We start from the raw sequence: 23,877 nt of genomic DNA on the forward strand, positions 1-23,877 counted from the left end.
TTTAAACATTAGAATGGGGAAACTAAAAACATTTTTTTTAAAAAGTCAAATACTTCTTCACGGCGCTGTATATCCAATGTCAGAGTGAATACAAGGAAAATCGGCTTTCCCATAGTCTATGCCAAAGGCAAACCAAAAACAGTCTTGCAATATGTGCCTCATATCACGTGGATATTCTTTGTAGCGCTAACGGTCATCTTTGGAGGACATTAAAAAAGCGTGATAGTACAGAGATCTTGCAGAATATCATGTTCATCGAACCTAATCCCCATTGATGGGGATGATTACAAATGGAACCATATCATCATCAAGCATGTGGTCCTTGCAGAACAGGCAGCAGGCTAATCTTAACCCCAGCATCTCAAATAGGCCTTTTGATAAATACCATAGGACACAAAAAGTAAAAAATACGACTGATTAAAACAAACAATCATAATAAATTGGACTTCTGATCTACAATAACACCAACAAATAAAACAAAATACATTTGAAAAACTAAAATGTACACCAAAGTGACATGAGATAAATTAAATGAATTACTAATTTACAATTAATCATTAGTAAAACGCATAAGTGGAGCTTAGAGTGAAAGATTGTTAAAAAGTCATAAAGTGACTACTGAGTAAAAAGTAACACATTCCGCCCCCACGAAAGTTTATTGAATTTTAGATTTGGCAAAAATGAGAAATTCCAATTTGTGTTGCGATAAGTCTATAGGCCTCCACCTCAATGCATGCGAGCTCCTAAACTGTAAAGAAAAAAAATTTGCGCATACAAACATGGCACCATTTGCATACATTTTTGATTTCGGATTTCCTAGCTATTTAAATATGCGGTTAGAAATAGTGCGGCGCTGCCTCCTGCGCTGTCACGCCGCACACTCACGCTGTCATTGGCCCTGATAGAACTCACGCGCTTCAAAGGGCGGCTTTGCAGCGGCGGCGAGAGCAAGCAAATATTTGAATTGCAAAAACACCTCATCTTCCGAAGGGAGCAAATTCAAGACAACTTTTTAAGGAGTTCGAGACAAACCAACCCCCCCTCACCCCCCACCCACTGCAACCTCGAGGAAGCTCAGCCCTCTGCGCACAGCGTGGAAAACATATTCACAGCGTAAGCACTCCCTTGGCTAATTTACCATGTCCAAATTTGTGTAATGGGATATGACACATTCTACAGGGGATTGAGGGGGTTGGGGGGGTGGGGTAGAAACTTTAATACGAGAAGAGAACCGTAAAATGTTTAAGCTTGCCTTGTATATGAATGAAATCCACCACCCAAATCCAGGTTCTTAGACAAGCTGACACGGGTTTGATTACAGAATGAAGCGTAATTAGCCGCTTCGGTTCTCCGGCGAGGTCTTTCGGCGATCCTTCGATTCTATACAAACAGGTTACACCTCGAGACTTTACATATGTTCGTTCAAGATAAATGTTAGAGCGCTCGCAGCTCAAGAGAAAGTGTCCAAAAATCATCTGAATCGTAAATCAACAACACGGCTTATTGGTTTTCTGAAAGTACGAGCCCAAGCGTTTGATGCCAGAATAAATAGCGCAGTTAAAGCCAAGGAAGTAAAAGTCGAGGCATGAAGGCCACGGACAACCTTAACATCAATAAATAGTCATCGTCAGACATCTAAGAAAATACGCTCGCAACAAGGGAGACACTCATCTCCCGTCTTTATGATGAGACACATCTGCAAAAGTTGAATCCAAGCTTTTAGGAGTCAGCAGTTTTTCATCAGGCGTAATACTTTGCCTGAATATTTTCTTGCTGTTTATCATCACTAAATCATGTCCTAATGTTCAAGACAAAAAGGGGGTGGTTGGGGATGGATCCGTTCTTGATGTGGACCAGCACCAAATTCCATCCCTTCTGCCAAGGATAGAGGCCTGTTTGTTTTCTGTTACCTTGGTTTTGGGATAATCAAATCGACAAATGGCAAAGAGAAGGGAGTCCCCAAATCCAGGGCCCAGTAGCGGGCCCTGGATGGTTTGGTAGCTGGCTCCACAGAAAGAAATGACCACTTGACTTTGTCATGCACCGGTCACAACATTGCCCTCAATAGCCTACGCGCAACTATTTATATCTATTTTAGCATTTTATCTCTTGATTCAAGTACACACTGATACATTATTCAAGTACACGCTGATGGCTTTTATTTCATTCTTAAATATCAGGGCACATTCACAGCTGTAGTTTATTTTGCTACATAAAACGCTGCGGACTATTATTGGTGCTTTTCATGTTCAGTTTTGCATTTCTCGTATGTATTTGTCATTCACGTCGGCCTATAATGTATAGCATTTATTATTCATGTACCGTTGTCACTTGGCCGCTGCTTATTTTTATTCTCATTGCTTCGGGATGTGATGTTTTTATATTTATTTGTTTTTTTGTTTGCTACTGTTATTTGGCAACATTTGCATTATGGTGCTAGCAATGGGAAAAAATTATTTCATTACTGTCGGGCCGAAACGTCCAAATTTGGACTCTTTCACATTTTCTCCATGTCTGTATTATTGGTCAGTCCATACGTGGTTATGACCACCCCAACGTGTGGTTCTGTAGTACAGAAAATGCTCGTGAATCGAATGATACCATCATTAGCAGAATAAAAGACGCTAACCCAAATTCAACCCGTTACCTACATGTGATAAAGCAACATTATGAACACATCTATAAATCTCATACCAGATGTTGATTAGCGAAGAGCTCACACCGTCTCCTGCGGCCCTCTACCGACATGCAGACAACACGGTTTGAGCCAAAATCAAATCTGAATGATGGATAGCTTTACTGCACAATGACCTCTGTCGCTGGGCTCTTGCCCTAAATCAGCGCTCAGCGATAAGGGGCCCCCCCACGCTAGCGCTCACCTCGTGTGTTTGCCAGCAGACCTTATCTGTGGCTCGAAGAAGTTTGGGTAATAACTAAAGACAAGCCACAACAAAACCCAACCCCACCTTGTCAAACATCATTTACAACGTACGAGCCCTCGGTTCCAGCTTTGCTACAATTACATGAAAATCGCAGACGTTTTGGGAGTGCGTCAAACCTGTTGACGGGACAGATTTGCAATTTGTTGTTGCTTTATGGAGGACTACAAGGAAGGCCAAGCTTTTGCAGCGATGAAGAAATGCACATTGACAAAAAAATACGGGATACGAGAGCGACGACGCCTACTTGTGGCGATAACAAATGTTAAGATGACATAATTATTACGTACTTCGTTTTTTAACTTTTGGCTCAGTCCCTCTTAGTCAGAGGTCGCTGCAGAGAGTTGTTGACTTGATATGTTTGGCACAATCTTTATGTCGGCCGCCCGTCCTGACGCAACACACCCACGATAGTGGCCGGGAAACTGGGATCAAATCCTGGTCAGGGCAAATGGTCGCATCCAGTCGTCCCTTTACCCTCCCTGCCGGTCCTCAATGTCCGAGGTCAACAAACAATTTTATGTTAGTGGTCACAAAGTGGCTTCATGCTTAACGGAGTGAGTCAGCGTGAGTCCGAAGAACGTGAATACTCCGTTTGCTCTGTACAAGTTCTGATTAAACCAAAAAAGACAACTCTTTGGGTTCCCAGCTGGTAATGACTGTGATACAGAAAACACTGTCACAGCAGTGTGAAATTATACTCTTGTCAGGACAGATCTAAATGGAAATGGTGGAAAAGCTAAATTGTAAATGACTAAAAGAGTAACACCTTGGTCTTAGGACCGTGACCAAGACTGACCAAGTAAGGTTGAGTACCGTGAATAAACATTGACTTGCACGTGGCACATGCATACCCAAAGTGATTATGGTAATTACCGTTGTGTGTGAAGGAACGGGGAGGAGGCTGACAATGAGCACGAAAAAAGACGCTCGGGTTTACCGGACGCTAAAACCTGCATGTGTCGGAATAGACGCGATGACGTACTTCTGCGTGTGTGAGAAACAGCCACGGCGGTGAAAGCTAGCGTGCTTCCAGGCAGTCGCATCAAAACGGCGGAGGGAGACCAAACATGACATCAAACGTCGCAATTAGCTGACCCCTTTTCCCCCCGGAGTCGCAGTTTGAAATGGCCTGCCTTTAAAAGCGTGATTAAAATATGTTTGCTTTCTTATTCAAGATGACATTTGACAAGGTTAGCAATATTTCAACTAACTGCAAAAACATTCTTGTGGCCGTAATCCTCGACTTTTTTTTTCTTCTCCATTGTAGAGCAGGGGTGCAGGTAACCTCCGAGTGAGTTTCCCATGAACTCATCGCTACAATTTTGGAAAGAAAAACGCTGGGAGGGAAGAAGAAAAAGCGTGTTTTGTTTCACCCGCACAGTTGAAGCTAAATGTTTTACAATGATTATTCAGGGAATTTAACCCCGCTTTTATTAAGTCATTTCAGTAACCACCAGCTCCATCCTCGCACGGGACATGAGGACTGTCAGCAGCTCAGCGGATCAAGTTCCTCAAACTGTTAAACCCCCTCATCACCAAATTAGGCGAGGTGTATTCCAGAGTCTCGTGGTCAGCCCAAAAAAGACCAAAAGTAAGTCGATGCTGTTTAATGGTGCCTTTCGCAGGCGCTACATAAAACTACTAGCATAAAACTCGCAATTGATGTCGAGGCTACAAAGAGAAACGTTTAAATGGAGTGTGGAGGCACGGAGCCCCGACGTAACAAGATGCAGATAAGCAATGATTCATGGGCCGGGATCAGTAACAGTCGGTAGGAAGTTAATGGTTTTCACATCCACTCGAGTCACGGGGGAAGCCAATGTGAAGTGGCAGACTCGGACAGTGAGCCAGGCCGGGCTTTTGCAGCAGCTGGGCTCCAAAACGGCGGTGGCACTTCGGATCAGAGGCCTTTTCGCCAGACAGCTCAATGCTGCCGCTTTCAACTTCCAACCTCCGACAAAAATCTGAGTTGTCATTTGAAAGCGCGCGGTTGTCACGGAACAGACCGATTTTGCGTTGAAACACTGAAGATTCCCCAGAGTGAATTGTATTGATATCGCTGAAAATGAACAGCAGATTTCGCTGGCATCTGGTGAAGCAAAGTCCCTTTTTCTAGAAAGACCCGCCGAAATATGAGGAAACAGGAAGCGACAATCAAATACACATTTTATATCAAATACACATGGTACCAACTCAACACGGGGCACACATACAAACAGACAATTCCCTCTCACATTCGCAGAAGTACTGACTGGGGTCTGAACCTACTGTGCCCGCACCAAAGTCAGGCAAATGCACCCCCAACAGCATCGGTCACTGCTAGGCAGCAGAAAGAGTGACAACCACAAAGTCAAATATGCTATTTATTGTTCTAGAATCTAGAACGATGGCTATTTTGGAGAGAACTCTGTGCGGCTCATGGCACTTGCGTATTAACCCTCACAATTGCTGAGTATAATCAGAAGGTCAGCACTTGGACATGGGCTCCTCATGTGTCTTTGATTACACACTCCCACTAAGAGAGACGTGGGCAGCAAGGTTTAAGCTATCAGGCAATCAAACGGCGGACAGACGTGAAACTCAAAACAGAGGCGGTTTTGAGAGGAGAGAAAAAAAAAAAGTAAAAAGATGGCTGGAAATGGGTCCTGACGAAGGTCTTTAACAAATGCCAGGCCGGTGACTCAGATCTGCTTGTATTTCTTTCAGTGTCTAGCAACGAGGTCCTGAAGAGAATTAATTGTGAAATATCATACAAAAACAAATACTTCTTCTCGTGGCCTTTAAAATCCGTTACTTGCGGTATGTCAATCAAAAACTACTGCCGAGAGGTACAATCAGATAAAAGATCCAACGCAAGGGAAACAAACGCTATCAACGGCACATCAAAGTTATCTCGGTTGAGCGATGAGGTCACTCGAAGAGCGAAAGTTTTGAAAACCCTCTTCTGAGCAAAAATGAGGAATGATGGATGGAAATTCAAAACAGCATCACGGCATTTGACATTAGTTATTGTGGTGCATGGATTGATTTGAAGGTGTTTTATGGTTCTGTGGCTTTACAACTCTGCTTAGAATTATTGTGATTGGATAGGATCATCTCGCTAAATGGCTGTTTGGGAGCCATGCCAATTTAAAAAAAAAAGGGGGGGTGAAACAGAGAGGAAAAGACAAGCGAGAACCTTTAATCAGGATCTTTTTGTGAAAAGCAGAAATCCGCGTTGAATGAGGAAATCTCTAAATATATAAGTGTGGCTATCCCTACTGGGGAATTACATTTCCTCCAACGATATCTTCCTTCTAGATCACCAGTGATTGCATGGAAATACATACAATACGTCAACAATGGATCATGTGGAAAAGGTGAGAAAGAGGTAGGAAAACCACCAAAAAAAAACAACAAAAAAAACCCCCAACAAGGTTATGTGTGGGACAGTGGACCTATAAAAAGGAGCCTGCTGTCTAGGTTATCTATAAGAAAGCACTTATCACAAGCCAGCAGCCCTGCACAGTGACTGATGGGCCTCCACAGAGCACAAGTAGCGGCTGCATTATCTGGTCTGCACAGAGCGGCTCTTTAAACACAAAAGGCAGAAATATGAAGCATTGTTTCCTCGGTCTGTCATCTGGTACAAAACACTGTTTTTGCTGCGCCGTCTCAAATAGAACCAACCAAACATTGGTAGACGACATGGAAATTCAAACCAAGATAAGGGAGGTGAGCTGCAGAATTTATGACTTCTGATTTAAAGGCTTGGATGCACGCCTCGTATGCTATTTCAATATTGATACAACTTTGCGGGGTTGCCTTATCGTCTGTGACCCGAAGCTGAATTTGTGTCGTTGCTGCAACTGCAGTGGGCTTTGTTCGGTGTTATTTTTTGTTCTTCTTTTTATTAGAGCTAGGCTGAGACAATCAATTAACTGATTGGACTTTGAAACATAGCTTGTAGCCGACGTGTGCACATTTTGAGCATGACGTCTCTGATCCACTGGTTAAAGGACACTTTGATTCTCTCCTCTTTCATCTCAAACTGCTTCAAACAACAAAGCGTGTGACGGAAAAGTGGTTAGGACTGGACGACTGTCCGTGTTTTATGTTATGTGTTGTGTTTATTATTTTACTTTATGTTAACTGTTTTGTGAAGCGCTTTGTTACAGCTGTCGCTGTTGTGAAAGCGCTATATAAATCAGCATGTATTGTATTGTATCTTATTGTTTGAGTGCAAAATAGGGTGCAGTATTTGGTTGCAACCAGCTGAGGCGCTGTTGATTGAAGCTCAAAAAGAATATTGAAAAATACTCGTCAGCTACATGAAAAACACCTGCGGGCAAACAAATTGAGTCTATCCCTATTTTCTTATGGCATGATTTATCTGAAATGTTCTGGTCCAGTTCTTTCTCCAGGTTATGCGACAACAATACTGAGAGACTGGGCCAAAACCACCCCACTACGTTACCTACATAGATCCTGATGAACTTGCTCCAATTTGGTTTGCCATCACATGGGCATGACAAGTTGCATACAACTCAACAGTGATTCCCAATAGAAATTTTTTTAAAGATCTAGTAATTATAAAGGATTTTTTTTTTCAATTTGGACACATTTGGGAACTTGGGAACATTTGGGAAAAATACAATTACATTTACATTTTATGCAATATGACATATTTTGGACATGTGTGGTTTAACAAAAACACAAGTCATAAGAAAAAATGAATTGGAATATAAAAACACTGCCTGGACATACTGTAGATCAATGAAACTTGGGTAAATGTTATAAATAGCACTCTGTTCAAATTAGAGAAATTGGACATGACGTGTTATGATTAAAAAAATGACAGCACTATAAATAAGGGGGTGGGGGATGAAATTATGGGGAAAAAATGCACATTCCCACCACAACAAATTGATTCTAAACGCACAAAAAACAAATCTGGTGATGTTGACAGGAGGATGCATAGAAAGAAACTCACAATGAAAACAGTGCCGGAGTCACACTTTCAACATTCTAATATAAGCCCAGCGGGGCACTGCAGAGGAAAAGAAAAAAGTGAAGAAGTGTGTCTGTGATTCTGATGTTATACATTTTGAAAGCTGACAAAAAACATGGACATTCATCTTAAAAAAAAAAAAAAAAAAAAATCAGCGCCCCCCCCCCACCCGCCTCAAAAAAAGAAAATAAGCAATTCACAGCCTTGATGCTCTCTCACCTCATTTCACTTGAGGCTTTCTTCTCCATCTCACAGTTTTGCGGACAAGCAGGAGGACAGGAGGAGGGATATCCGTACCACTTTCTCTACCGCGCCACGCTTGTGCGTGGCGGCCGTGTCAAAACTGGCTCTCGGTCTCAATGCTAAATGACAAATTTGGATAATGCGCATATATGACCTTACTTATATAAATGGCAGACATGGAGGCTTAACTAAAGCTAAATCCTCAGGCTGTTGGAGAGACCTGAGAGTGCGGATTACACCGCGGACGCCTTAAACAATGCGCCCAAATGTGCGTCCTTAAAAGCATGAAATCCTTGGAGCATCACAGCTTACTTGTCATTTGGCATTAATACTCCGGGATGCCTATGCAGCGTGGGGGAACGGGGGGCATTGCACCTCTGTGTGCTGTGGCACCCCAAAACAAACATTTGCAAAGCCCTAAAGGAACTAGTATTGTGCAGACTTCGTTTCCCCCCCACTTTTTTTTTTCCTGTCTCTGGATATTGTATGAGAGGATGTCATAACAAAGGAAACAATAAAAGAGGCCACGTTCCTGCGCAACATGGGGTGCCCATAACTATAAATAGGAGGAAGGCAATGTCAGATTCTTCTGCTTCTGCTTTATCGGGGAAGCTAATATTGCTGCCTTCACAAATAGGAGGACTTAATTAATATTCATGATTGTGCCTTTTGCTGATTTGCTTGGGAAAAAAAACAATACACAGGGTGGCGACTGACATTTCCAGGATACGAATGGGGCCGAATGAATTAGTATGCGTGAAATAGTCATCATGCAGCAGAAGAAGGCATGCTCAGTTAGCACCGCGACTTGCTGTTTGATTGTTTTGTATTTATGGCCCAAAAGTGTTTTTCATATAAATGTGCAGCGTAATCATGATGTTGATACTGCTTTTAGTGTAAGATAATCATCCACCATGTTACAACTTAGCATTGTACAAATTGCATTGCAGCTATAGGAACAGAACTCCTTCTGTAATATAGATGGAGAAGTCAAATTTAAACGGCCACAAGGAACAACGTGATTTATCAAACCTGAGATGATTTGCGCAGACTTATTTTCGATCTTAACCGTTCTTGTAAAACATTTTTGAAATGCCAACACAAAATATTGCGACATCGTCTGTTTTGAATGACCTGAGGGCTGACCAAGAGCCAGTCACAAGGAGACATGTCACCAAATACAAAAACTGGTTCAGAGTAGTTTTCCCAGATGTTTTCGTAGTATAAACGCAATGTTAACTTCACCTACTGCAAAATGTCATTTTGACTCCAATATATTGCCGTGGCAGGACACAGGACTTGCAGGTGTGACACTGTCACCCTCGAAGTGTTGGGGACGCCTCGGGGACGCCGTGGTAACGTCCAGCCACATTGGATCACCTGCAGTACTCATGGCCTTTGGGGGCTCTCGCTCTCTCTCTCCCCCTCTCCTCTCTCCCTCCCTTTCTCCCTCCCTCCCTCCTCTCAGGTGACATTTCCTATCTACACCAGCACTATGATGACCCAGCTGCACAAAACATAAGCCAACAAAACAAACACAATGTTCTATCTGTAACCGATGGGGCTTTCGCAGCAGTCAGCAATGATTGTTTCAGCCTCACCATCATTACCTTCAAGTAATCGAGCACTAAGCTATTTGGGGAAGTCCAATCAAAGAATGATAGGCATGTCCATTAAAATAGGACAATGTTGGATCAAGAAATTTAATTGCTTCAATTGACAGGCATTAAATGAATTAGCGCGGCAAAACCCACGGCGTGCGGTTTTTGACCGTAATTGGGAAAAGTTCAGAAAGATCGGAAGCTGTGTAATTGCAAGCCGTGTCAAGTCATAAGGAGCATCACAGACACGGTTCAATGTTAGCCAACGTGTCAGGGAATAGATTAATAATATGACAAGTTTTGTATAACATGTCGCCAATTTCACTGAAAATTGAAGCATGTGTATCTTATCAGAAGATAACTTGCTCTTGCTGGTTTACACATGCAACAAAACTCATTGCAGCCCTGCTTACCTTTTGGCTTAAACAGTTCGTTGTCAGGGAAAATGTTCACCCAGCTGTCATAAGTGTGAGAATGGTGCTGTGTTTGCCGCACATTTACGTCAAAATTCAGAACAATTTGGTGACAAAAATTTGGGGGTAAAAGGCAGCTCAGAAAAGGTAGTTACCGGAGTTGTGTAATTTTATATTTGACCGGTGTGCGGTCAATTCAAAGACCCAAATCTACTACATGCATAAAAAAAATGAGAGTTGATATGCATCTAAAAAAATTAAGTAAATAACACATTGAATTGCTTTAAAGAAGTTTATATTTCTTAACTTCTCTCCACTGATCAAAAATTCAAGGACAAATGTGCCTTTGGAAATCATTTGCCCTTGAGGTGCTACATGCGACGACACCTATCAAAGATAACCTAGCTATTCCAACACGAAGAGTATATCAAAATACATGAATATAAACGCGGATTTGCGCCTGAACACATTTCCGGGTGGTCAGGACAGATGATGTATTAAGGCAAACCCAAAAGGTCTTCACCCCTGCTTCATATGAGGGAGAAATGAGGCATACTGTACCATTATATTGTTATCAATCTTTTTTTTTTTTGGACGTCTGACAGCTCCTTATCAGAGCTAACCTTTTCACGCCTCCGTTAAGGGAGCCTACGTTCAACATTTGCAGTTTACAAATCTCACAGCTGACTGAGTTTGGGAGGGTGGGGCCGTGTCATTGATGGACTGGCCATCAAGGGGGAAAATTGTGAAGAAAATGCTTGACTTTTTTTTTTTTCTTTTAATCTGCTACGTGATGACTCAAAGCTACTTTGTGCCAGTACGGACATTATATTCTGATTAGCCCAATTGATTCTTTCCTAGTACACTATTGCAATAGAGAGGCCAATTAAATAATAGACAGATCTTTCATAGTTAGAACCAATATAAATGGGTGGACTTGGTCCGAGAAGGCGTATCGTTAGACTTAATAACAAAGACAACAGGGGCATGAAGGGACAAAAGAAATAGAGGCGGCTCAATTGCTCAGGTGGTTTGTGAGGTATGATATTAATATGCGTTGTTTTAGTGTCATGACTGATTTTCGTGGGGCGGTACAATGGCCCAGTGGTTAGTACTGTCGCCTGGCAGAAAGAATCCTGGGCAGGAGCACCACTGCTATACCATATTTCCCATGCAAAAACAGTAATATTCAATTTCAGGGAGTCCTAAGGGTCAATTTCAAAGGTAAAATTCTATCAAAATTCATGTTAATTTGTCAACAGAGAACTGTTACGACCATGCTGCATTGCAATAGGAGTTGCTATGGGAGTGCATTTTTCCCTTTGGTTACTCTTCAAAATACGGAACGGATTTTAGCACTGCGATATTCCAGATTTTTTTTAAGTGGGTTTTATGATTGAAATTTAGAGTTATGCACCTTTAGTGCAGTACCACAAGCCGCAACATGCCAAAGCAGCACTGAGGCCGACTGGAAGACATGTAGAAGAAGAAGAGGTAGAGACAATCCCCAACTTAACTCCAGTAATGGTAATTGTTGCCACAGAGAGATCACAGTACATGCCTGTGAGAATGGCTGGATGCGATGTTTGTATATGTGGCTGCTTTGCAAGTGCTCAAGAAGCAGTTGTTCAAAGTTTTCTGAACTGCCATCACGTCAAGGCTAATTTAGGTTAGCCTGGCTATGGGTTTTCACATTATATGTTAGCAATAAGCTAGCAAATGTTACTTATTTCTGGTCTGGTTGAAGTCCGTCCCGAACATTGTCTAAAAATAAAAAATAAAAAAAAACCACACATGAGGCTCATTTTGCATTTAATATTCACCAGCAGGTCAATCGTTTTTGTGCAACTCTGATAGTTGGGTGAGATGGATAAATGAATTATCTGAACATCAGTCAGAGCAGAGCTCACCGGCTCTGGAATGCCAGCGGCTAAAGAGTGATAGCTAAATAACGCCTGTCGCCGCCTCTTTGCCGCCTCATCCAGGCAGTGGACTTTAACACGGCGTTTGATTCCATACAAGATTATTTTCCGACTCATCCTTCCTCTTCTTTCTTTGGAGCATTGTGATGCATCATTACCCTTCACTTCACTGAAGAGGGGTTCATTATGGGGTTAGTGTGTTTGTTGGCAAGAAATTGTTTGGATGATAAATGAAGTTGGTTAGAGCTTTGGAGGGAAAATAACTTTTTTTTTTCACTTTCTGCTACAAAACCACGAGCTCGAAGTTCCTCTTAATGCTAGAAAGCGAGAACAATTAACACAACGGGCGAAGCAGTTCGGTTAAACCAAAGAGGGAATTTGGGAAAATAACCAAATCAGTGGATGTGGTAATCAAGGGCAATGAATTAATCACAAAGTCTGCAGTGGATTCTTAAATAAAAGCTCCAGGGTTTGTCGAAATGTGAAACAAAAAGGATTGGACACCCGCCCCCTTCTCCCCCACCCCCTAAGATCAGCCCTTTAAGGCTGGTTTTTCGGTTTATGAGATCAAGCATTGACCCCAAATGACATAAATACCTGAGACGGTGATGTAAAAGGTCTAACTATGAATGAAAAGTGATTTTAACATTTTGAAATGTCAACATTAAATGTCAATTAAAAAGTAACGGGTGCTGGATAAGGTTGCGACTGACAGTTTTACATTTCTGTTCTGACACAACAATGTTTATCTGATCGGGCTTCGGGCTGACATGATGGGATCTACACTGTCAGTTGTCTAATAGACTTGGACAAGGCTGCGCCACAGAATATCAAGGAAAGACACCTCCGGGCTGTATATTCAAGGCTGAGGATAACCCGAACCTTAGAATCAGCATGTCAGCATCACCATGCTTTGACCTCGTGGTAAATGGCGACGCTGCGATAAAAGATGCAAAACAAAGAGCCTTTCTTCAATCCAAGCCAAACAAGAACACTGAAGAAAATATATTTTTGGAAACATCAACTCAGCTTTTTTTGCTGGCTCGACTACTTACGCGTACAAATTCTTGTCACTGTTATATAGGTTTTAGTTTAAGAAAATGTGGACAGGTTCATGGTAATCTTTTGTTATCCTCTCATTTGTTTTGAGGTGTTGAATATGGCCTATTGAAGACGGGAATTGGAAAAAATAATAATTTTCAAGCAAATTGAACATGTTTACATGACATCAGTTAACGCTGTTTTGATTTGTCACTCGTTAAGACTCAAGAGAAGCATGAGTGAGGTCTAATCAAGTTTGCACAGCTGTAAAACCATGCCGTTTTGGGGTTTTTTTTCAACACAGTTGTCACAGACTTATTTCTCGGATTGAATTGGTTCATTTTTCCACAGTCGGTGAAGGGAATTTTGTTTATTCTATATTACATATTTTGCCAAACGTATTCAAAGGAATGCCGTGCGGTGACATTTCTTAGCACAAATACACTTCACAGGAATTTTAATATTATGCGAACACAGAGATAAACAGTAGCGAAAAGGAATGGAGGCCTCATCTACTTTACTCAGGTATTTACAGACACCAGCACGGCCCAAGCGTTGAGATGAGTCACAACACAAGAAGAAGCCAGTTTAAACAACAAAGTAAAAAAGACGGGATTAAAATAATGAAGGAAAGAAGAGAGTCGCAAAACAAGTGAAACGGGAGAATCTGAAAACCCAGACTGACCTGTTCCAGTAGCTCCAAAACTGTTCGTTGAGATAGGTGCGGTGACTGTGGTCATCTCCAAATGACGCTTTGCTCTCAATCCAGTGAACAATGTGTCCCTCAACGGCTTTCCATAAACACAGATAAACAATAAGTGTTACCCAGAAATAACCGTTCATATTTGTGCCAGGGCACAGTCCATGTTACAAAATGGCGGAAAACAATACTAACCAACGGGGACCTCCAGAATGATATCAGGTGTTTTGTCATAACCTTTTGCTCTCAGTTGGTTTTCATCTAAAAAAAAAGAGAGGGCAGAGGAGTTGCATTTTTTTTCCTAACTTTTGATTGCACAAGATCCATCCAGAAGCGTCACCCATACGTTGTGTGCAAAGTTCCCTCGCTGTGACAAACAACATTTACAACACTGGCCGCGTATTTGCCGTCTGTGCACAAAAAAGCTGAGCTCCAGTTTGTCATTCGGCGAAGCTTCATAAAATATATAGCGAGGGGGGCAAGGTTGGCATTATAGTCTGAGTAAGCCCGACCCCGATCCCCACAGACCGCAGCCATTGTCCTTGACTTTGTGCACACTTCAGCCATTATCCGCACAACACCTGATTTCTCCATTAAATCTCGGGCTGACCAGGTCATTCGGTTCCAAGGGCCTGCCTCTTTGTCTCCAGTCAAGCTCGACTAATGGGGCACGGAGGAGAATTGAGAAGAGATGGAGGGTGCCGGTGTCAGTAAAGAGGCAGCATCAGCCACGGATGGAGAAAGGGGAGCCGGGAGTGAGGTCAGAGTGGCTGCCAGAGGCCTGCGGTGCAAGGGGGGCATCCCGGACTCGGCTAATGCGTCTGCACCAGGAAAGGGGAGCGCTATTGGCCGCGGCCGGGCTGTTGACATTGTCATGTGGCTCTGATCGCCTTTTTACACCACCTTTGATTAAAATTAATGGGCCGTCCCTGCTGTTGGGTAGCTTATCTCCAATCCATTTATCAACTGGGGTGAGGTTGCCTCAGTGGCCCTCGTGCCCTCCGACAGTTTTAGAACAGTCCTCTGTATAGCCGTGAAGAAAGGTCAACACCGCGGGTCCAAATAAATGATGTGGTCTTAATGACACAAGGAATGACTTTCATCCTTCACTCACCTGACCTATGGGATGATGATGATGGGATGGGGGTGTGTGAGAGAGGGAATCAGGGGTTAAATATTAAGTTCCACAATTTCACACATGGGCACGACCTTGATTAAATTCAGTTGAGACAAAATCATCATTCCCAATCGAGAACCCTGCTCATTGCAACTATGCTATTTTACAAAAATAGAACTTCTTATTTTGATGCTCCCGTGAGGGAGCAATTGATGTTCGCCGTCGTAGTCGAACCAGAATGGCTGGCGTGGGTCGTTCATTTTCCAGGCGTCATCGTAACTACATTTGGGGAGGTCCCGTTTTGATTCCAGCAGAGACTTATGTCTTAGAATATCACCACAACGGCTGCTTTAAAGCAAAAATGGCCAATTTCCAATGTTCTGATGGCCACAAATACCATGTGGATTGGTCAAATTGCTGTCAGAGGCTGCTTTCTTCCAACTTTTTGGGGAGCATTACTGAGCAAGTATGAGAGGGGTGCAGGACGTAAGAGGGCGGGTGAGGGGGCTTTGGATAACCCTACAATACAAAATTTATCAGCAGGGAAAGAGAAAATTAATGACCTTAAAACGAAACGAGTATATGCTTGTCGTCAGCTGGGGGCTTACACTTTTACTAACAGGAAACTATTAGCAATAAAATGACACATCCATTTTGCAGCAATCAATCATAGCCAGACGCGCCGGCAACAAAGGCGACACTTGAATGACGAGTGCAAGTTGATAGAAATAGGTTCAAATGACGACTTACCCAGAAAGGACAAATTTTTCTCCCTGAGTTTGTCACAGAGCAGCACCTCGTGCTCATGGCCAATCGCACTGTGGGTTGAGAGTCAAGGATTCCAAAGGCAACGGTCTTCCAAAGCAACAAAATGGATGCACTCCAAGCAAACAACATTTCTCTTTACGCCACTTATTAAGCTAAAGCATAAGGGCAGAATCGCCGTTTGTTTTGTTTTTTTTATTGAGAAAGAAGAAAGTCGACTATTTCTTTCAGTAGATTGAATGCTTATATTGTAACGGAACATATTTTATGGGTTGGGAAAAGTCAGCCAAAATGCAAACGGCTGGTAGGGAATGAGTTGGGCAGTTCACCACAGCTTAGACAGGAATAATTGAGTATGTGACAAATGAAGTTAAACTTGAAATACATAATAAGAGAATATTAATCTGCACTGCCTAAGTGACGAATGTTACACATGCATTCGAAAAAGAAAAAAAAAATGTGACCTGAACTCTCCATGGTGCTGAACTGCATCCAATTGATGACAAAACAAAATGAGAAGACTCATAAAATACAAGGAAAGCCAGCTGTGACTAATACCAATGGCTTTCATTCACTATCACCCAACTCATGGCATTTTTTTTAATTTTTCCTTTCTTACTCCAATCCAGCCCGCGCACATGGACATTTAGAATCCCAGCCGTTGTACATCTCCTTCCACATCCTGTTTCATTTGTGGGAGAGGGATGGCAAACGCCTCCTGCGTGAAGCAGAACTTTTATGTGGGGTGAAGGCAGACACATCTCATCCCCTTCAATAGCTCCTCGTCAATTTCAAGCTTAAAGTTTTATGGGATAGGATACTGTTTGATGCAGTCTACCAGTGGTCCATAACAGCAGTCGTTTACTGTGCACTGAGGAGAGTGGGGGAAGAGGGGGGTGAGGGAATATTACAGCGTGTGGTGAGAGCGAGAGAGAGAGAAAGAAAGAGAGGGAGAAAAAGGTGGAGGTGAGGGAAGCTGTAATCGTAATGAGTAAGGAGAAAACGCGTACACAGTTGTTGGAGGCAACAACATTCAGAAGCTTTTCAGAAAGGAAGTCAAAATGCAATGAAACAAACAAACAAAAAAATTGCTCAAAATTTACTTGGTATACGTTCTTGGCCAAGGTTTGGTCTGGTATTAATGACGGTTCCTTGAGCATGCTGTTGAGGACTGATTTGGAGGCTGTGGAGAGGAAGATAAAACAGAAGGGACAAATACGATGAAGCACACAGTAAAGTTGGCGTAACAAAAATGTCTTGGAGCTCTTTAATTGGATGAATCGCTGGGTTTGTTTTTCTACTTGCACAAATAAAAGCCTCACCTTAAATAGAGGGCTCATTTCTTCTCTTCATTGAAAGAAAAAGGAAGGAAAAGAACACGGGCAAAAATGAGCAGTGCTACGAGATTTTACAAGCGCTGCGGGAATCAAAATGGCATTGAAGATTTAGCCTACAGGCGTCACTTTTAGTTTAATACATAGATATGGATGAATGCCATAATCGAACATAGATCATTAATTATCATTTGTTGAAAGTAAAAAACAAAATAGAGGAGAAAACCCATGCAGCCGCGAGGAGCACATAGAAACTCCACACTGGAAGGCTGAAGCCAGAATCAAACCCTGCAACTCTGCACTGCGAGGCAGATGCGGTAACCAGTCGCTCACCGTGCCACGGAATAAATAATCACAACAGACAACAAAAGTGTCCAATTATTTTTTTAAATTGACACACGTGTAGAGATACTGTAAATGTCCTACCCCTACTAGAAGCCTGATACTCTCTATAGTTGAGTGCATAAACACCTGGGGAAACACTGTGCGGAGTGGAAAATGTGAAAACGTATTTCATTGAATGAAACGGCCTAGTGCTGGATTAGCATTCATATTAATAATAATAAACATGTTTTTTTAAAAAACAGTCGTTGGGCGTCTTCACAGGACTTCAATAGATAAATGTTTCAGTCCAGCGCACAGGAGCGCCATGTAGTTTATCTATGTTACAAATGCCGGCTGTTCTGCATGTCTCTTCTCCAGTCTTGCTCTACTAACATTATAAATCAGCCAGAAAACCCTGCTGGATGGGTTTCCCCAGGTACTGCGGCAGGGGAGAGCGGAAAAGAAAGCTGGGAAGAAAAAAAAAGAAACAACCTTAAATAATTTCTTAAAAAGATCTACTTAAAATGGATTGTAACATTGTGTGACAAAATGGCATAGGCGCGCCAATATTCACCATATTACAGACAATACTTGCTTCATCAGGATATTGTGTGTAGGGAAAATATCGCTGTTTCCATCCGGAGTGACACTACCGACTGGCTCTCGAGCTTCCAAAATTCAAAGAGACGTTTCAGTGAAACCTGATGGATGCTCTTTTACAGGTTTTGCGATTGTGAGTAGGACGAGCTGTGCTTGGAGCTTTCATCTACGGAATAAAGAAGGCCGGGGTGGCGGAAGAGCAACGGAGCCTTAAGCACTCCCTCCTCACTGACACCTCTTTTATTTGTGCTACCTTTTCTGTTTTAGCCTCGCCCTCCAGCTCATAACCACACACACTCCCTCTCGCGACTGCCAAGAACGGGCTTTATTTCTTTGCTCATTTCTCTCCGAGGTTGGTCTCTTTCTTTCTTTCTTTCTTTTTTTTTGTTTCCCTCGCTTCCTCAATGGATCCATACCACACTCCCGAGCAGGAAAGAGGGGTTGTAATTTCCCCTCGAGTTAGGACACCTCATGACAAATGATAATGGGTAATCAATAAAGCATGGGAAATATGAGGCGGGAAACTTTATGAAGCCAGGAGACGTATTACTCGGCAGACAACACTGTTTTCCCTTAACAAAGTCGCTACTCGAGTGTGCCTAATAATCTGAAGGAAAATCAAAGGAGCTGCAACCACATCAGCAATATTGGCAACTTATTCCACTTTAATGGCATTTGGATTGATTTCTTCCCTCCCCACCCTCCCTCGTCCTAATGGTCCTTTTATAGATTTGACGCTGCTTCTGCAAAACAGTCATGTGTATTAAACCTCCCTGAAGGCTAACGGTAGCCATTAAAGCCCTTGTCTCACTAGTGCTCATAATTGGAGGTTTGACCACCACCACAATTTGGTCTCACGTAACGCACACAAATACACACTTCTGAAGTAGACTATTATCTCCTCTCCGTCCCCGAAGATTGTCTCGTACAGTGGAACTTCCAAAGTCCAATACTTTAACGCTCGTAAAAGTTGTCTTCAAGGAGACATTCTATGCACCCCCACCCACCCCCACACACACACAATTTAAAACAGATCATGTGTGTTTTAATGACTTTGAATGTCTGTGACAAGCTTTTGTCAAAATGCCCCCAGGAGCGAGAGTTACAGCACACTTCGCTGGAATTAGGCTGGCTTGCACAAATGACTCACTGCTCACCCCACCCCCTCTACTGATCGACCCTTACCTTGTCAAAAAATACATGAATGACAATGCCATGGTGTGCTTTTAATTTGAAGTTGTTCCTGCCAGCGCGTGGTGACATGGCGGCTCGACGCACTAACCACTCGACTCCCGGGCCGCCCGCCCACAATTATGAAATATAAAATGCTGTCCGTATGGGACCATTTCTTTTGAAATCCGCACAAATTGGTGGTGCACCAATGTCACAGTCAATTTTGGAGGTTCCACTGCATTTTGGTGACTCATCGCAATGAGGGTGCTCTTCTTGATTTCATATATATATATATATATATATATATATACGCACACTGTATATATATATACACATACATACTTTTTTTTTTGCTGTAGTGGGGTTAAAAATAGCGATAAAGAGGATGACCTTGGCGCTGACATTGTGGAATTCCAGCCAAGCATCTACGCGATGGAAATCGATGGCCGGGTCGCGAATAAATCACAATGCTTTTAAAATGAATTTACCCTAATGCTCATTCATCACACGCTGTAATACCTTCGCAGGCCCTGGCTCAGTTTCGACGGTGTGCACAAACACAGCAGTAAATAACAACAGGGCGCCGGCGTCCCTCGCATCGCTGCAGCTTCCGACATCAGCATACATTAAAAGACGCCCCCGCCTTGCACTGCATCGCTCCTCCATGACACTCTGAGCTCATCTTTGGAGAGCGCGTGCACACACACACGCGCACACACGCACGCACACACACACACGCGCACACACGCACGCACACACACACACCAAGCAGCGACATACATAAAATAGAGGAATATAAAAAGCACAATCTGAAGAGCACCAGACACAGAGAACAAAGCCCTGCAGCGCAGCTTTGCCCCCTTGTAAACATTCACCAAATTTACTGTAATTGTCCCGCGTTGGTATAAATTGTGACTAAGGCGCCGTATCACACCGTCAGCATCTGAACACGGCGAGAACAGAGGAGGAGAGAAAACAACAAATACGACGCTACGCCTCCGTTGGGATTTGCTAAACAAATCACGAGGCTGCATTGGAACATAAAACTCAAAAAGAAGACGAGCTAACAACAAAATAACAGTGATTTATCGCGACTCACGTGTGTCATTTCTTTCAATTCCTCCGCCCGGGTGAAAAAAGTCATTATCGCAAATGCTGAGAAACCTCATTAGATAGCAACATTTGTTGAGGGAGGACCGTAATAAACAATAACGGATGACGATTGTTATTGCCTCTGACACTGATGAGCTCCTCTGCAAGTTTGTTTATTAATTAAAAAAACACTGTCCACAAAGTGTGTGTGGTGAGGAGAGGTGGGGGGGGGGGGCACTTAGCCATTTCCTCTACATGCCCACCACCCCCAACGCTACACCCCCCCCCCCACGCAACTCGAGGCATTGAGCTGTGGCGCGTGGGGGGTTGGGTTCACTCGTTCATCAAACTTCATGGAGCAAGGGAGAGACAGGGCCTGATAATGTGCGCCGCGCTAAAGCTGATTTTCCATGATGAATCTCGGAGCATATAAATTGGCTAATATCTGAAAACATTTACAGATACTCCAGGAATTGACTACTTGCGCGACGTGATGGATGAGTCTCCCCGACGCTGGACGACAGCTCCGCAAATCTCCACGGCTGCCTAAAGCCCCCTCATTTGATTTTCCAATTTACTCCTTTTTAAATGCTTCCTCAAATAGAAGCTGTGTGGCGGAGGGGGGCTTGGGAGAGAGATCGGTAGGACACTTAAAAAAAAAGGTCTTTTTAGACTTCCCGTGGTTATATGAGGTGCAGGAGGAGCCGGTTCCCTGAAGAGGTTACTGGGGCAGAACTGATCTGCTTCCACCTGATTCTCCCTGAAAGCGCTGAGATGAGACTCTACACATTCCAGTGTGCGCGCATGTGTGTAAAAGAATTGCTGCGGTAGATCTGGCAGCAGCGAGGCTACATAGGTCAGGCCATTAGACTGCGGCAGAGGCTGGCTGGAGCTCCTCTCATGAAAGGGAGTAATTAGTATACTTGTCAAGTGGAGTGCCACGGCCCAGCTCGCCTCTGCCGCACTTGCAGGAGAATCGCTCATCGTTCCTTCCGCACGCACTCCCTTTCCTGCTTCTCTCATTATTTCTGCAGGCGCATACTCAAACAGTTCAGGTGAGCGAGAGCTTTAACAATGACAGTGGACTCCCAAGTTTGACTGGATGCAACGCAACGCGACATCCAGGTATCTACAAAACACCGGAGCCATTATGAATAGATCAAAAGGAGCCTCGAAACATTCTCGCAGTGTTAACATCAAACGCGGGACATTTATAACCTGGTGTACGGGGCTTCTGTAAAGGAATGCTACAATAAATCTAGAGGGTGCTCGAATCACACAGTTACAAAACACGCAGGGAGCAATCTAATCTGGAGCCGGGCCTTGGGAAAATGGAAAAGGTCAAATAGCTAGCAAAATTGCCTCCTCGAGAAAGAGGGAGAGAGAGAGAGAAAAAAGTATGTCTAAATCTAGAGCGCCTGTCAAAGAGAGGAGCCGAAAGGGGGCTGACGAGATTGAAGCATAGCAAAGATGGTCGGGAGGCGGGTGCTGAAGGAGCGGGAGCACCTTCGCTATGTGTGGCTGCTCGTGACAACCGATATTCTACAGTGGAGATTTTAATGAATGCTATGACCATATTTTCTCATGTAGCGGACATTCGGGTGCCTTGAGTGACTGTTCCACAAAGCATCAGGCGTCTAGTTTGGTTCAGACCATAATTATTTTTTAATAAAAATACTACATCCACACAACCAGACTGTTTTCCTTCGGTGTGAACGAAGGAAAACGACAACCTAACATGCATGTTTCAGAATGCAAGAGGAAGCCGGAATGTCCACACAAACCCAAACAAGCAGCGGGAGTGCATCCAAACGCCACACAGGAGGCAATATTCCAATTCCATATTATTATATTATATTAGAAATTATAGTACATAGACAAGTCGATTGTTTCAATATTAGAACTGAATGCCTTCAGCTTCCTTAATACTCCTGCTTCGGAGGCGCATGACCTTCATATAGTGGACTAAATCTGCATTTAAGTTCTCATGCGACCTTTCCCTTACAACTGGGACAAATCAGCTTCGACGAGACAAGGATCATTATGATTGCTGATATCACATTCAATACATACTAAACTGCTTTGAACGCATTGATTTATTTAGAAAGCCACCATATACCATTTCGTTCTGCTTCGTGGATGCTCTTGCCAATGTTTTCTTCGCTGAAAGAACCTTCTGAGAAGGAGGCGGGGTGACGGTGTGTGTGTGTGAGAGAGATTGCTCGTCATGGTGAGTCGCAAAACAAAACAAGGAAGGCGCAAGAAACAATTTGAAAGTCTGTATCGATCCAGCACGGGTGATTGTACAGACGTATATTCCCAGCACCCAAAGGCACCGTCCCTATATCTCTTGGATGCAAAGGAGAATGGAGAGAATTAAAGAAAGAGGAAAAAAAACAACAGCGAGCCACTCCCCCCAGTCGGGGTTAATGTCCCTTATATAGAAGTCTATTGATCTTCACAGGACGTTTTTGGAGTCCGAAAGTAACTCGTGTGCAAGGAGGAGCATGACAAATGTGCCTGCCACTAGCACTGAAGCAGCCCATGAGCTAATTGCCAGAAAAGACAATTCCCTACAGGAGGCATTGTTTCATGATGCTAACGCACGACTTGAATGTAATACACCAGTGGCGGGCGGCCTTCCGCAGGGACTTAAGCGGCCTAATCCGGTCATGAATACGACCGCTTTCACGTCACAATTTTACAGAAAAGCACAATAGGCTGCTGGCATTCCAAACACGTGATGAACATAACTTTTTCCAAAATCAAGAAACATAATTAGCCCTTTAACTCCCTCCAAACCACTACAATATATTTTCGAGCAGTTCACAATCTATTTTTTTTTCCTCCGAGATGAGTGAACTGTGACGTCAAAGCTAGCTAGCATCACGCTCGTAGATGCTATGGTGGTCGTGCCAAATGAATAACATCGCAAGACTACGAAGCTCAAACGATCAAAAGATGAAAAGATAAATGGAGCGAATTTCAGTCTTGTGAAAGCCGACATTGCTGACTCTCATATCTGATTGTTTTGAGAGAAAAAAAAGGAAAGAAAAAAAAGTGACTGCTAATCATGTGTATGATAGATATTGATAGAATAGAATGTGCTCTAAATCGTAGGATGATGAACTTCACGTTTTGTATTTCCTATGAAATTATTCTTTTGATAACGATGCGCTCACAAGTGTTACTGTTTTCAAAGTTATATCAAACACGCCGTGAAACACCAAATCATGTTTTCACTGTATAGCAACGCAGGGAAGCGGTCTAATAACATCCGAGATTGCCTGCGTCTGCCGGATGAATGACCACCTCCACAAACCGCGGCGACTTGTATTTTGACAAGCAGTGGATAACGGTGCTGTAGGTCCAAAGCAATCACACTTTGACGTTGACAAATCGCCGGGCGGCGGTGAATTCGAAAATAACGCACATCCCCTTCCATCTCCTTGGTGATTAAATAGCGAGCACGTCTTCTCTGGTCAACAAGCAGGCTTCTGCATAGGGCTGTTGATGGTGATGTTTTTTGCATTTAAATGATTTATTTTTTCAAAAATTAGTGAAGCAAATGCCAAATTACCATGGCAAGCCAATTTTCTTGACAATAACTGGTGTCCATG

The 23,877-nt window shown here is 43.1% G+C and overlaps 1 protein-coding gene across 1 annotated transcript in view; it reads right to left on the bottom strand.

The window, feature by feature from the left end:
- Nucleotides 1-23,877, bottom strand: part of cdin1 (CDAN1 interacting nuclease 1) — a 58,208-nt gene that overhangs the window by 16,066 nt on the left and 18,265 nt on the right. The window contains exons 7-11 of the mRNA XM_086127522.1: nucleotides 16,838-16,917; nucleotides 16,556-16,605; nucleotides 15,720-15,787; nucleotides 14,048-14,113; nucleotides 13,838-13,943 (exon numbers count right to left, since the gene is read on the bottom strand). Of these exons, the coding sequence (XP_085983648.1) occupies nucleotides 13,838-13,943; nucleotides 14,048-14,113; nucleotides 15,720-15,787; nucleotides 16,556-16,605; nucleotides 16,838-16,917 (370 nt within the window). The remainder of the gene's footprint in view (nucleotides 1-13,837; nucleotides 13,944-14,047; nucleotides 14,114-15,719; nucleotides 15,788-16,555; nucleotides 16,606-16,837; nucleotides 16,918-23,877) is intronic.

This window comes from Hippocampus guttulatus, chromosome 13 (genome assembly GCF_054856545.1).
Source record: "Hippocampus guttulatus isolate MCC_2025c chromosome 13, RoL_Hgut_1.0, whole genome shotgun sequence".
Taxonomy (NCBI): domain Eukaryota; kingdom Metazoa; phylum Chordata; class Actinopteri; order Syngnathiformes; family Syngnathidae; genus Hippocampus; species Hippocampus guttulatus.